Genomic DNA, 14,867 nt, shown 5'->3' with positions numbered 1-14,867 from the left:
GAAGTAATTCTGAATACTAAAAATGAAAATTCCAGCATAACAGATCTGTACAATGCTGACTGCCAGGGGCTTCGCTGTTTTACCCAGTGAGAAATCATTTGATATTTGTTCTACAATCCTTTGCTAAGGTAAGCATTATCTACTCATCCTTTCTGGAGTGATTATACTAGGCTGGGTGGGATGTAGGAATAGGTCTAATATTCATATTCTTTCACCTTCATATGTGAACTCTTCCAGTTCTGGCTTGTGATAGTTTGGAAAACACAGAAGAGAGGCTGCCTTTGTCATGCCTGTGACGGGGCAAAATGTTTCAGGTGTCAGAGCAACACAATTTGGTCTGTTTTCATTTTTTTTGAAGATTCCAGACACTGGATTTTTGAACTTAGAGCTGATTCATTTTTAGACCTCAAAAGATTTATAAAGCTTGTATAAAATACAGAATTAAATATGGTGTCTGCCTTCCAAATAAGTATCTTATTCATAAAAATTAATGCTAAGCCATTTTCAGCAAGATTATTATCTTGTTCCTTTGAAGGACTTTGCTATTAGACATAGAGTTAGAAAGATGCTTTGTGCCCAACAGAGTACATTTTTAAGAGAACGATTTTAATTACATGTGATAGGAATGTTCTTTCACCTTGTCTTTCTCCAAATAAATTTTAAAAATACAACATTCAGCTTTTTTGAGAAATGCTGAATAATAGTTCACATACAGTTAATCCAGCCCTGATTTATTAAGGTTTTACTCTGTCAAGATATATTCAGCGTCCTGTAGGACATTATTTTGCATTTCTTTGTTGCAGACACAAGAATGCTGATCAGCTTAATATCTACATGCCAATAAATTCCTTGAGTTTCACCACTCACATTAACTCAGTACCCAGCTCTGCTCATCACAGTCTGACTTATGTACAGCTCAAGTGCTCAAATATCCCAGTTGAATTCCCAGAGTTCAGATCAATCACACCCACTCTTGCTACAAGTGAGGATGGACAGTGATTTATGTAGTAGGGAATTGGCACATGAAAGAGATTACCCCAAGGGTCTGTGCAGTTCAGTGGGAAAACATAGCTAAACATCTTACTGTACCGTTCAGATGGATCACAAATCACAGAATAAGTGGATGGGACAAAGAATCTTTCTCTTTATGTTCTACTGTAATGACAGTGTTGACATTCACTGAACGCTTACTATGAAGGTAAGATTTATATTATAGCATAAAGTAAGACAGGTAAGCCACAGGATTTAAGGGTAAGTGCTAGTTATGTAGGAAAGATTGGCTACTTAAGTGACATGAATCACACTGGAGGCACTTGTCTGTTAGATATGTGCACAAGACCCTAGTCAAACAAGCTGGTGGAGCACTGTATGCTCCAGGGCCATTCCTCTGTCCCTTAGGTGTGTGCATAACATCCATTTTTTAAATATCTAAGCATCTAATTATTAATGACTTTTCAGTGTAATTTCTGACAGCCCTCTCTGTATCTCACAGACTTCAGTATTCTTTCTGATCCTGAATAGGACTACAAAGTTTGCTGTGGCAAATATTAACTGTTACGCTGGTTAATTCTTGGTTTATTTTTTTTACTACTATGTTTTTTGTTTTTTTTTTTTAAATTACTGTGATTGCACTAAATGTTTGTAAGCAGATAATGACTGATCAAGCCTTTTCTCTTTCCTCCTCCCAGTTTCTTTGCTGTAGATTTCTTGACTGGATAAGGAGATGTCACTGTCATCCATTATTTCTACTGTGTGAAAACCACTTGTATTTTTAATACTTTTTCTTTAATCACTGTCAAGCTGAATTGAGCTTCTTGCTCACCATACTTATGGACAGCAACCTCTGCAAATCCTAAGGAGACCTTAGCAAACAGCCCTCTGATGTGGGACTAATGGAGCAGCTTAAACAGACACTACATTTGTCTTTAATAAAAAATCTTGGTGAGGGTTCACACAAGTGAGGAGCCAGTGCAAACTGTGGGGTCTGCACAGCAATGTCCTCTTACAGATTTCTCCTTACCGTAAAGAAATCTTTTGTTCTTCCTCCTGAGCTTTTTCTGTGGTATTATTTCACATTTACCTCTTGCCTTTGGAGCTACAGAAACCTCCAAAAAGCTGAGATAATCCTACAAAAACGTTTTCTGGAGGGACTGAATGAACAAAGCAAAATGTGTGGAAAATAGAATCACAAGGATTAAGAGGCAGCACCTCTTGTTCACCTGTCTGAAGCTACAGGTACTGCATGTGATTGCTAGAGAGTATTTCTGGTATAACGTTTGGCAGTGGATCAGGAATCTCACAAAACAGAACATGTGGCAGCCCTTCCATTTCAGCTTGGATTTTTTCTTAGAGATGTCAGACACTAGCTACTGAAGATGCTTTTAATATAAAGTGGTGATACATTGCACAAGGACATGCATCTATGGAAGCTGAGTTAAATTTAAGCCTTAGAGACAGAATGATAACTACACTGGTGGAAACAGATGACTTTCATCTTTAAAAACCTATAAATCAAGGTCTGCTGTAAAGCAACTAGATGAACACCAAGCAAGAGGCAAAAAAGAAAGCCAAAATGAGAAAATTCTATGATGAACATGGAAGAAAAAGACTTCTGCTTTGTTTGTTATACAAAAGCCTTCCCAAACACTGCTGGGATATAACTACCTGAAGCTGCTCTAAATTTTGCCTACACTTCAGTTCTCGTTATTTATAGTGAAATCAATACCTCAAGTTTATTTCTGACTTTATGACTTGACACATATGGGAATGCCCGGCTCTGAGGAGATGGTTTACATTCCCTTGTTAAACTTCACTGCTGTACAGAGTTTATGGAGTCCAGATAGATATCTGACAACATATTGCATATTGTCCTGAGAAGTCTGAAGAGTTGGTCTTATCCTAATTAGTTTCTTCTAGGGGATACAGCTAGCAATATCTAACTTTCACTTATCACTCTACTGTTTTGAAGCCCAACATATAGGCTTTTTTAAGTGGTCTTAAGCTGATATCTCCCATGGCGTAAGAGAGGGCTTCAAGGTATGATTTTCATGAGCACTCTGCCCCTCTTGCTGCAAGTAGCAATGCAAAGGCTATGTCTTCAGAAAGAAAAAGTAGAATCAATTGCCTGACCTTTCATTTCAGATATATGCAAAGAAGGAAATGACAATTTTGAATAATGTTGAATATTTGTACATGGGTTTTGACAGTAATTTCAAATGAAATGCTTATGCCTTCCATGATCTGAAACCCCAGCTATGTTTCCTTCTACATAAGAGACTGGTTTCCTCTTGGCTGCTTGCCTTTTTTGGCCATTGGCTCTTGAATATTGTATTCTTTTTTCTAGGAATGATCCTTGATGCAGCTGGATGAAATTTTTTGAATAAGGTGATATCAACTCTGTTATCATGGAAAAGGATGAAATACACAGATTGCTAGTTTGCAGAATGCCATGAACCTGCCCACATCACCTATTAGTTACTATTAGAGGGTGAGTCTCACTACACTGCTCATTTGGCAAGCTAGAACAGACTGAAGCCTCACAAATTCTTATGCAGCAACAGCATGGAAGCTCACAATAAACACTGCAGGAATATTTTGTCCCTTGTGTCTATTTCTAGATCCAAGTCTGTACAAATGAAATAAAGAGGAGCACTGGCAGCAGACAAGCAACAAAACAAAGAGCCAAAGAAAGAATGCAAAGCATGACAGATATAAAGCTCTGTGGTGCTTGTGTTTTAGAAGTCTGTTTTACAAATCTATTCAAAAATGAGAAAAATTGTGTTGGTAGATATGAGAAAGTTAGAGATAGGGCTAACTGGTGTACGTAGACTGAGAAAAATGAGTTGACAAGGCAATGAAGCTAGAACTGTCAGAGATAGGAAGTATGACTGTTATGGTAGAAGTGAAAAAAAGGATGTAACTCATGAAGTGACAAATGACACAGACGTACAGTGTGTATTAAAAAGCAAATTTTGTCCTCATTCTTCACGAATTTCACATTCAGTAAGCCTAATTGTGCAATATATTCTGTATTCTTGCAGTCTGCAGCCACAGGCTCTTTGAGGCTGGTTACAGTGAGCATGCTGGCTGCTGTAGATACCATTCACAGCAAAAAGAGATCTGTTGATCATATCTCATATCTTATCTTCATATCTTCATCTTGGAAACATGATGAGTATTTGTAATAACTCTTCTGAGAGCAGTTGACGGTTCCCCTCCCATTTTCAAGAAAAGGAGAAAGGAAGACCCAGGGAAGTATAGAACAGTGAGCCTCATCCCCGTGCCTAGGAAGGTTATGGAGCAGATCCTCCTGGAAGATATGTCAAGGCATATGTGAGGCTAAGTGATCTGAGACAGCCAGAACGGCTGTACCAAGGGCAGATAATGCCTGACCAGTCTGGTGGCCTTCTACGATGGGGTGTCATCAAAGCCTTTGATATGGTCCCCATCACAGCCTTATCTTTTAAGTGGAGAGATACGGATTTGAAGGCTGGATTAGTTGGTGGATAAAGAGTTGGTTGGTGGCCACAGCCGGAGTGTCATTGTCAACGGATTTATGTCCAGGTGGAAGTCAGCCATTTGTGGTGTCCCCAAGGTCTCTGTCTTGGGATCGGTGCTCTTCAACTTCTTTATCAATGACATAGAAGGATTGAGTGCACCCTCAGCCGGTTTGTGGACACCAAGCTGATTAGTGCAGTTGATACAGCAGAGGGAAGAGATGCCATCCAGAGGGACTTAGACAGGCTTGAAAATTGGCACTACTGAGGTTTAACAAGACCAAGTGAAAGATGTTGCACTCAGTTGGGGTAGTAGTGTATATTAGTACACTTTGGGAGAAGAACTGAGAGCAGTCCTGAGGATAAGGGCTTAGGGGTCCTGAGGGATGAAAACCTGAATGTGAGCTGGCAGTGTGTGCTTGCAGCTCAGAAGGCCAACTGTATCCTGGACTGCATCAAAAGAGGGGTGGCCAACAGAGAGAGGAAGGTGATTGTCCCCCCTCTGCTCTAGCCTTGTGAGGCTCCATGTGGAGTATTGCATTCAGGCCTGGGGTTCCCAGCACAAGAAGAGTGCAGAGGAGGGCCACAGATATGGTTGGAGGGCTGGATCACCTCTCATGAAAAAAAGTGGAGGGAGCTGGGCTTATTCAGCTTGGAGAAGAAAAGGCTCCAGGGAGACCTCATTGTGGCCTTCCAGTACTTAAAGGGGAGCTTATAATAGGAGGGCGACTGACTTCTTACACGGTCTGGTAGTGATAAGACAAGGGGGCATGCTTGATCATTGTTCTCAGTGTGAGATGAAGAAAAATATGAGCTATCATGAGACTCATTTAAATAGACCTGTGAAACTGTTGCTGGTAGAGTCTGAATCTCCAAAAGCTCCAAGGACTGTGCTCCACATCTTCAGTGTTATGTTCCTCAACTCTGATGACTGATTCAATTTACCACTGTTGTTCCTTACAGCATATGCCATATTATTGCTCTGCTCTGGGGCTAGAACTCAGAAGGTCTCAGAGAATCTATCTCACATTCAAAGTTCTTGATAATAATTTTCTCTTTTATATCATTTTCCTTACATCTAATGAAAGTTTTCTTCAATACTTCTAAGCTATCTTGCTATTTATGAAAATTCATTTGTTTCACTGAAAGTATTCTAAGCCACATTTTTCAAGTTCTGTAAACAGTTGCTGTAGTAGGCTTCAGAATTACCAATTGTAGCTTAATTTCTGCTCCACAGATAGAATTAAGAGGAATCTGTACTAGCTGTACATTCCACAGAAGTCTTTTGCAATGAATCTTTGTATCTCTTATCCATGATTTGCAGTAAAATCCTGACAATATTAACCATAGTTTTTGACTTAACATATGGATCTATATGATCTATATGAAGTTATCTAATTATAGCTTTGACTATCCAACACTGTTTGAGAATAGTTTATCAGCCTCTGCAGAGGACACTTGCACTGCAGACCTCTGTGTCCTTTGATGGATGTTTCCTTCCCATGGCTTGTGACGGATGAGTCCAAGTTAAATGAGGATTTATTCTTCTGCTTTCTACAGAGAGTATATGAGCCCAAGCAAAAGACTGTGCATGTAAAAGTACCAGGACCAAGAGTAGGGCACTGAGACTGTGAAAGTTTTAAAATTGTTTTTTAAGGCAATAACTCGTCAAACCTTAAAATGTACTGCGGTATATATATAGGCTGTCAGAAAGTGGTCCTTGGGTGGAAAAGCAATACGCAGCTGAGACTGATGAACTCTGTATGACATCAAATCAGTAGTCTTCCACCTTTCAGGTTCCCAGAACAAATCAGCAGAAAATTGAAGAAGAAGGCTCAGTTGGTCATGAAGAGCAATTAAAGACTATTTTAGATCTTGCAGTCCTAAAATGGAGAGTTTCTCTGTGGATTTGTTTCCAATAAAAACACTAACTGCCTGGCACGCCATTCCCAGGGGAAAGTAAGATCAAGACTTCTAGCTGGAAATGCAAATGGGGTAACAAACTTTATGAAACCTTCTCCCCCTTCCATAATTCTTTTTGGAGACAGACAGTTCTGTCTGGGCCAGCAGAAACCCATAAATCACAGAACTTGCTATCCTCAGTCTGTGAGTCTGTTCTCTCATCTGCACCAAGCTTCACTGGAATTCAAATGATACTGAAGATGAAACTAGAAGGGTGTTCCAATTTCTGTCTCTCTTCCTATCATCTGCCTTCCAGTATTTGAAGGGAGTTTATAAATATGAGGAAAATATTTTTTTTTACGTAGACAGTGTAGAATAGATAGTAATAGGACAAGGGGGAATGGTTTTAAACTAAAGAAAGGGAGATTTAGATTAGATATCTGGGGAAGTTTTTTACTGAGGGGGTTAAAATAAGTATTAAACAGGAGAATACAACCCAAGCCTCAATGACTGGGATGGAGGGTAAAGCTGGTTTCAAAGAGTGGCGCTTGTGAGAGAAAACTCTGGCTAGAGAAAACTCCAAGTTTCAGCTACCTGTCCAGAATTAGACTTGGCTATATGTTGTGGCCACATCAACAAGATTTAAAATAAGCTATTTTAGAAAATAAATTAACATTTTTCAGGTTAAGTTACAGGACTTTTCCTAATGAAATTGAAAAAAGCTGTGTAATAATACATATTAAGCATATATACATATACATATATATACATATATATATGTATTTGTATATTTATGCTGCTCACATGGTGAATAACTTTGTTCTATGGTACTAGTTTATTCAAATGATGCACAGATTTTAATGTATTATTTTGGACTGATACACATTATTACTTGAAATGAACGTCTCTAAAAGCATTGTACATCAAGTTCTGTTGTCTTAGTAATATTTTTTCCAAATATGTGATTCCAGAGTTTATTAAATGCATAATTTTTTCCAGATCTTAAGTCACATTGTCTGATAATGCACATCTTGCTTATGGCCTTTTATTAAGAGCAGCCAAGTTTCATGGAACTGTTTAATGCAGGAAAGAACGATAACACCAAAAATGCTTTTCAGCTTAAGTTCTAGCTGCAACATTAATGCAGCCTTGTTCAATTTCACACAGCAAACATTGTGGAAATAGTTCTCCACTTCCTGTTGCCCATCTGGCTTCCATCTTGCAGAAACTGATTATGCCTTTTCTTCTCTATGCAAGCTCCCAGCGTCAAGAATTTAAACTCCATGCTACAACTGAGGACTAAATTAATCCTAGAATTCTGCAAAGTGGCAGATTAAGAGTGAATTAAAAAATAACCAACAGAAAAATACTAATTCTACACAGACTAACAGAAAGGCTTTTTCAGTATGAATGATGAGATTGTTATGACTGTGAAACAGAATCCATTTAACAATCACAGCATTTACAAAATTTGTTATTACTACTGTAAAGGACGCAAATGCAATAAGAGGTGTGTATCACCAAATAGTGAAACTGATCCCTACAGGTTGAATTATATCAATAAACAAAATCATCAAAGGATAAGAAGCAATTTGATTAAGTTAGTAAATTAACACAGACCATGTCTTCAGTATCATAACTATCAGCTAAATTTCTCACAGTTATCACTGCTTTTGTGACTAGAGAAATAACTGTTATTTATACCAATATTACTATCAAAGATGTACTAAATGCTTCCACAGAGATTTTGAAGATGCTTTGATATGAGTGCAAGAATAAGAAAAAAAAAGTACAACGAAATAAAAGCTATTATCAACAAAAACTAATGCATTTCTTCCACAAAGAATCTATGTAATTTCAAGTTGTTTCTTCAACTCATTCACAACAAGATTGTCTTATTGCAGGCATTTGGTATTGGTTCTTTAAAACATAATCAGAAAAAAACTACTTTCTATTTGACCCCATCTGTCTGATCCCATCCCAAATACATCAGTTAAAGTTGACAAGCTTTTTATAATTTTACTTACCCTCATCCTTCCATTTCTTATTGCTGGTCCATCTTCTGCTAACCTCAGCACAAATAAATCCATTTTGTATTCCCTTCCTCCTCGAATACTAAACCCAAAACCTTTGGCTCCCTTCTCTAAATCAACGGTGAAATAATCGAAGTCCTATACAGAAAAAAAACCAACAACAACAAAATGGAGGACAATTAATCATAATAATAATCAGTGACGTAATAGGCATTAAAAAAACTTCAAAATACATCTCTTCAAATATGCATCTACTCGTTAATACAAGCAAATGCACCTTCAATGTATAATTCTGCACTGTCAGGATAGATGAGAATAAGAACAACTGTTTTCGTCATTAAAATTGGATTTTAGCAAATATAAATGCCTACATCTAAACTATCCTGAAATGCTATGAGCTATGAACTATGCTGCATGTCATGCAGCAGTTATCTAGAATCAAAACTTTCAGGGTGATTTCCACATTCACCCTCAATACTGTCATGGTACCAAAGGGCAAGGTTTTATGTCTATACAGAAGTTCTGATCTGGCAAGTGGGATAGCAGGCAGTTCCTGTACAAACACCGTTATAATGCAGAAATTAGTAGTAGTGGTACCTCCTAAATTCCTGGCAGAACTTATAGAATCATACAACTGTTTGAGTTGGAAGAGACCTTTAAAGGCAATCTACTTCAGCTCCCCTGCAATGAACAGGGAACCTGCAGCTAAATCAGGTGCACAGAGCCCCTTGAGTGTCTCCAGGGATGGGGCATCCACCACCTTTCTGGGCAACCTGTGCCAGTGCTTCAACTCATCTTGCTCAGTAGGTTGGACTGCATGGAGTCACAAAGAGCAGCAAATCTCCTCACTTCAGGTAAAATATGTGCCTTGAGGAGGAGGTGGGAAGTGAGGGGTTTGAACTTATTTGTTCTGCATTCTGTAGGGACTGAGATTCATATTTCCAGGTTTTCCTTGGCAGATCTGAACTACTAGTACCACAGAGGGGTCTCAGTAGGAACTTGCTCTGTTGCTGCTGATCCACTGGCAGCCAAATGTGCAAAAGTCACGGGATCAAGAGGAAAACAACAGCAAACTTGAGCTGTATATACCAGTGGACAGAGAATTAAATAGATCGGTGAGAAATGGGCATCCTAGGCAATCTCTAGCTGCTAAACAGTGTCTCTAAGGCTGTGGACACAGGGACAGATATTTCCTTCTTTGAAACAGAAATGAATTAACTCAGAAGTTTCTCTGGATTCCACTTAAGAATTTGGATATTTTCAGTGATAGAGTTCATGTATCTGGCATGGAAAACACAGACACAAAAATAACGTCTACATATGGTTTCAGCACACAGTGTCCAGAAAAACGTACTGTCTTATTTAATACATTTTTTACCTTTGTGGCCCCTTTTTTTTCCTTTTTCTTTTTTTTTTTTTCCCCTTGCATACATGTAAGAAGAAAGGAGGATATTTTCATCAGGACTTTAAGCTAGGTCCTTAAACCTTCACAAGTGTCAGTAGATATTTATCACCAGCATAGTCCTTTCCAAGGTTCATCTAGTATTTATTTGAGTTTGTGAGATCATGCCTGATCTCATAGAGACTGGTTGCACAAGCTTGTTTCTCTTCATCCAGACTACTACTGACAAAAAAGTAATTTTATAGATCAGGATTCACTTTTACTTATTTATTTATTTGGATTAGATAAAATCTTGTTTTTCAGCAATGCTTTAGAAATGCCATCTCACCTAAATACTTCTGCTGATACACGGACAGCTTATTTTAGAACTTTGATTTTACCTCTCCAGTACCTCAAAAACAGCATTTATTTAACACTGTAGTCGCACAATTAGAAATGCAGCATTATTTGGCAGATCACAAGGCTCTTCATTAATATTAATGGCTCTGCATTCATGTCCTCTACACAGAAACAGTAACTCAGTGTAAAAACAATGAAGGTGCCTTTTCCTCTTGTAACATCAGCTGCTTTAATAATACATGATCTCTCTCTTCCAACTGCAGCACTTTCCATTGAGGAGAGCTGTCAGCATTTTCTACCTGGGGCTGTCTGTAGTCTGACAGGGGGTACTGCCGGGTGTCGGGAGAGTGCTGCCTGTAGTCCAGCAAGGGTGGCTGCCTGTAGTCAAGGGGTGGTGGCTGCTGGTAATCCATCACAGGAGGATGCCTGTAGTCCAGGGGAGGCTGGCGGTAGTCAGTTGAAGACTGCCTGTAGTCTGTAAATGGAGGTTGTCGGATATCAGGCTTCACATCCTGTCTGGCTTTTACTTCTGACCTATAACTGAGAAAGGCAAAATGGCTTCATTTCAGAAAGCAGCAAAAGTGTGAAGAAATATGCATTACATGCCATATCCAGGAGTAAAAGCAAATTGCCTGACTGCAAAATTCCACAGAGCACATTTTCACAGATAAGCAAAACTTTTGAGGGTAAATAGTTGAGGCATCCAAAATCGGCAAGCACTTCTGAAACACAAGCATAAGCATTTCTCCCTCAGGTCATACTGTGTAATTTTCCAGCTGCTATCAGTGAGATTGGGATTAGGCTCAGAGGGAAAGACAAAGAAAGAAGCATCCTGATTCCCTTTTATCTTGCCTGCCTGAAAGATGAAACTGCATGTAAACACCCCAACAATGCATACCTTAAAAGAGCCCACTAAGTTTATGACATTCTGTCTCCAGAATTAAGATTTCTATAGAGTAAATGAAACAACAGTGCAGACTTTCATAGCCCCTCTGTTTCAGTGACATAAATCATTAATATTGTGAACTTCTAAAGGTTAAAAAAGGATGCATTCTTTTTACTAGCTGTTAACTTTCTAATGAAAGGCATTTGATACAAAACACGTTAATACAGTGTTTATTATTACTGCACGCACCTTGCAATAGTGCCTGGCTGCAAGCCCAAGAACATAATCAGTAGTCATTGAAAGAAGTCACACAGGGTAAAAGGAAAACAAATTTGGTTAATGAGGAATTAATAAGAAATAAAATATTGCTTTAATTGTCATCTGTTTAAAGGAAGATGAGTTCTAACATTTCAAAGAAAATGGGACTTTCTGTAGTGCTGCAGCTGACCAAGTGACTGTGTGTGTATGTGACTGTGAAAGCAATTTTGAAAAGAATTTATTGATTGAAATAAATGGCAGTTTGGATGAAGGAGAGCATCGGTTTTGCTCATGTTAATTTATCTCTGAGAAGATAAGTAATCGATCCAAACAATTTGGAATGTTTTAGATATGTTTCAGAATTTTGTTACTTTGATAGTGCAGTTACAAAACCACTCTGGCAGGTCTTCCTACACACTAACTTCAATTAACTCTGTGTCTGACCAGACACGAAAGTACCAGAACCACTACTTTCCTTTAGCATTTATGAGAAAATGGAAATAGCCTGCTGCCAAACAGCTTTTAAAACCTGTACATCCACAGTGTCTACAGTAAGACTTGCATGTATACATGCAATCCTCTCACTTTCTTTACTCAGCATCTTAATCCCATGTAAAAAGAAGATGGAGAACAAGAGGCTTAATGTGATACTGAGCCTTATTAACAGTGAAATAAAGAATACTGATTAGGATCTCTATGAGTTTTAAGCATCTTTTAGTATTTTAATTTTGATACAGAAGCAATATATGTGACTAAACAAACCAGATGTAATCATATTTATAAAATCTGGTAACAGTCACTTTACAATTAGCAATAGTGGTTCTTTTTCTGGACTAAGAGTCAACCTTAGGCAGGTTCTCAGTGTTCTACCACAGCTGTATCTAAGATGAGAATGCTTTTATTTACAGCTGTTGAGTAGGTAAATGGGCTAATGACCAATTATAGATCATGACTTTCAGTTAAACCATTACAAAATTTCTTTATGAAACTTTAATTAGTAACATTTACAGATCACCCTTGAAAATTCCCAAATCAGCAGATATTAAATATTGACTTACAGTTACCCAGAGAGACTTTTGTGAAAGCTGTACACTGCATTTCGTCAGAAGTGCATGCCTTTTAAAAACCGATCACTTTTGGAGAAATATTCAATAAAATATAATGGAAAGAAATCTGCCAAGTGTGACTAATTGAGAGAAAACTCTTCTGGGCAAGTGAAGGTACTACATCTGCTGAACAAGAAAAACTGGAGGGTGCAGTGCATAACAACTGAACTCAAGTAACTCCAGAAGCAAAAAGTTAAAACTCTGTAACCAGTACCTACTGTTTGGGGACAAGGGCCTTGATGTATGTCAGTTGCTGAAGATTAGCATAAAGACAGCACAATCAGCTTCATTTCACACACCAAAAATTAATCTGAAGACTAAATAGCGTTGATTGGAGATCACAGAAAGCTGTATCATTGCATAGCATGAGTGTGCTTTTGATATATTAAGCATTTAATACATCTGTCCCCTGCTATTTCTTTTCCATCTCTGATAAACTTTTTCAGTGCACATAAATAAGTTATACACGATAAATTGGCTGGAAAATTATGCACCATGGAGAAAACCTTTAATAAAAAATATCTTCGTGACTCCAGAACTGCAATGAGCTAAAGAAAATGACACATAAGATAATGGGAAAAAGGCCATATCATCATCACATGTTGATAGATCTGCTTTGTGACTGATAACATAGTAAGAAAGTCCTATGCTATTTATGAAATGATTAGCAGGGAATATGCTAGTATTCAGCTCCCTAGTAAAAACATGATCCCAGTGGATATTTAAAGAAGTTTGGGCAGATCTCTATTAAGAATAATATTAGCCACAGAATCACAGAACTGGGGTGGAAAAGACCATGAAGACCATTTAGTTCCAACCCACTAGCATATGCAGGGACTCCTCCACTAGATCAGATTGTCCAGGACCCCACCCAGCCTGGCCTTGAGCACCTCCACGGATGTGGCATCTATAGGTTGCTCCAGTGCCTCACCATCCACACAGGAAATAATTTCTTTGCACTATCTAAGTTAATTATTCCCTCTTTTAGTTCAAAATCATTATATCTTGTTCTATCACAACACTCCCTGCTAAAGAGTCCTGCTGCCTTCTTGTAGGCTACTTAAGTTACGGCAAGGCCTCTATAAGGTTTCCTGAAAGCCTTTTCTTCTCCAGACTGAGCAATTCCAACTCCATCAGCCTCTCTTCTAAGGAGAGGTGATCCAGTCCTCTAAGCATCCTTGTGGCTCTCCTCTGGACTCACTCCAACAGCTCCATGTTCTTATACTGGGAACCCCAGAGCTGAGTGTAATATCTGCAGATGGGTTCTCATGAGAGTGGAGTAGAAGGGGAGAATCTTAACCTGCTGGCCACACTACTTTGATGCAGCCCAGGCTACTCACAGAAGACATGTTAGCACAGTTTACCACCTGTGAGCATGATCCCAGCAGCACTGGGTGTTAGAGACCATGCCATCTCCACGAGGGAACTGCAGGCTGTGAAGTTGCTATTTTCTTACCTGTTCTCATGTCCCTGCAGCTGCAGGGGCTGTGGGAGTGTGGGCTGTGCCACGGGGCTGTGCTGGGTGACGGGGCTTTGCTGCTGGGCCAGGGGGCTCTGCTGCTGCTGCTGCTGCTGCTGCTGCTGCTGCTGCTGTTGGGCCAGAGGGCTCTGCTGCTGCTGCTGCTGCTGCTGCTGCTGCTGCTGCTGGGCCAAGGGGCTGTGTTGCTGGGCCAGGGGGCTCTGCTTCTCTGAGCTGGGTGCTGAGGCTGGGCTGTTCAACTCTGCATAACGGGAAGCCAGAGATTAAAGAGCTGTCACAGAATGGCATTTAACAAAGGGCAAAGGTAGCTGATGACCATTGTCAGTCGCACTCCAGAAATGTATGATTTGTCCCTTTTGCTCTCTTGGGTTATAATTACAATTTAAGACGTCTGAGGCTAATAGGCTCCTCTTGGTATTCTCTGAGATCTGAAAGCCTGGCCAATTCTGCAGCTCTGGTTGACAACCTCATTATTTAAAACCCAAATGAACAGGGCAAATGGCTTCCATGCGTCATGGTTGCTACGAAAGCCTGGAAATACTGATATTTGAAAACTTTTCATTTTGAGAAAATGAACGATTTTAGTGCTCTCAGCATTATTATGGGATGACAGATGTTGTCATGAAAGCTAAACCACTCATGCGCTGCTCTTTGAGCTCAACAAGAATTCCCTGTAGTTTTTACATCTTTCGGGACTGTGAAAAGTAAAATATTACTGGTGCCAAATGACCAGGGCTTCACACTGCAGAAAACCAGTCTTCCTTTTTCCAAACAATGTAAAACTCAAAAAGATGGAGAGACTGGGCTGGGAGATGGCTTCTACAATCAGGCATTACACTCTACCTTCACATTTCACCCCGAAGACACATTTGGCATCAAACTTATATCGAATGTATTTCTCCCAACACACTGGCTCAGCATTGCTCGGAAGCATATGAGAAACTCCTATTGCCAGAGGATGTAGA

At 39.2% G+C, this 14,867-nt stretch overlaps 1 protein-coding gene across 8 annotated transcripts in view; it reads right to left on the bottom strand.

The window, feature by feature from the left end:
- MAGI2 (membrane associated guanylate kinase, WW and PDZ domain containing 2) overlaps window positions 1-14,867 on the bottom strand; it is a 719,944-nt gene that overhangs the window by 32,685 nt on the left and 672,392 nt on the right. For all 8 annotated transcript variants that reach the window (XM_048953502.1, XM_048953442.1, XM_048953458.1 and 5 more), the window contains 3 exons: window positions 13,879-14,143; window positions 10,472-10,712; window positions 8,426-8,569 (listed from right to left, as the gene is read on the bottom strand). In XM_048953502.1, coding sequence (XP_048809459.1) covers window positions 8,426-8,569; window positions 10,472-10,712; window positions 13,879-14,143 — 650 coding nt within the window. The remainder of the gene's footprint in view (window positions 1-8,425; window positions 8,570-10,471; window positions 10,713-13,878; window positions 14,144-14,867) is intronic.

The sequence above is a fragment of the Lagopus muta genome, chromosome 1 (genome assembly GCF_023343835.1).
Source record: "Lagopus muta isolate bLagMut1 chromosome 1, bLagMut1 primary, whole genome shotgun sequence".
Lineage (NCBI taxonomy): Eukaryota > Metazoa > Chordata > Aves > Galliformes > Phasianidae > Lagopus > Lagopus muta.
This window is presented reverse-complemented; position numbering and strand designations above follow the sequence as displayed.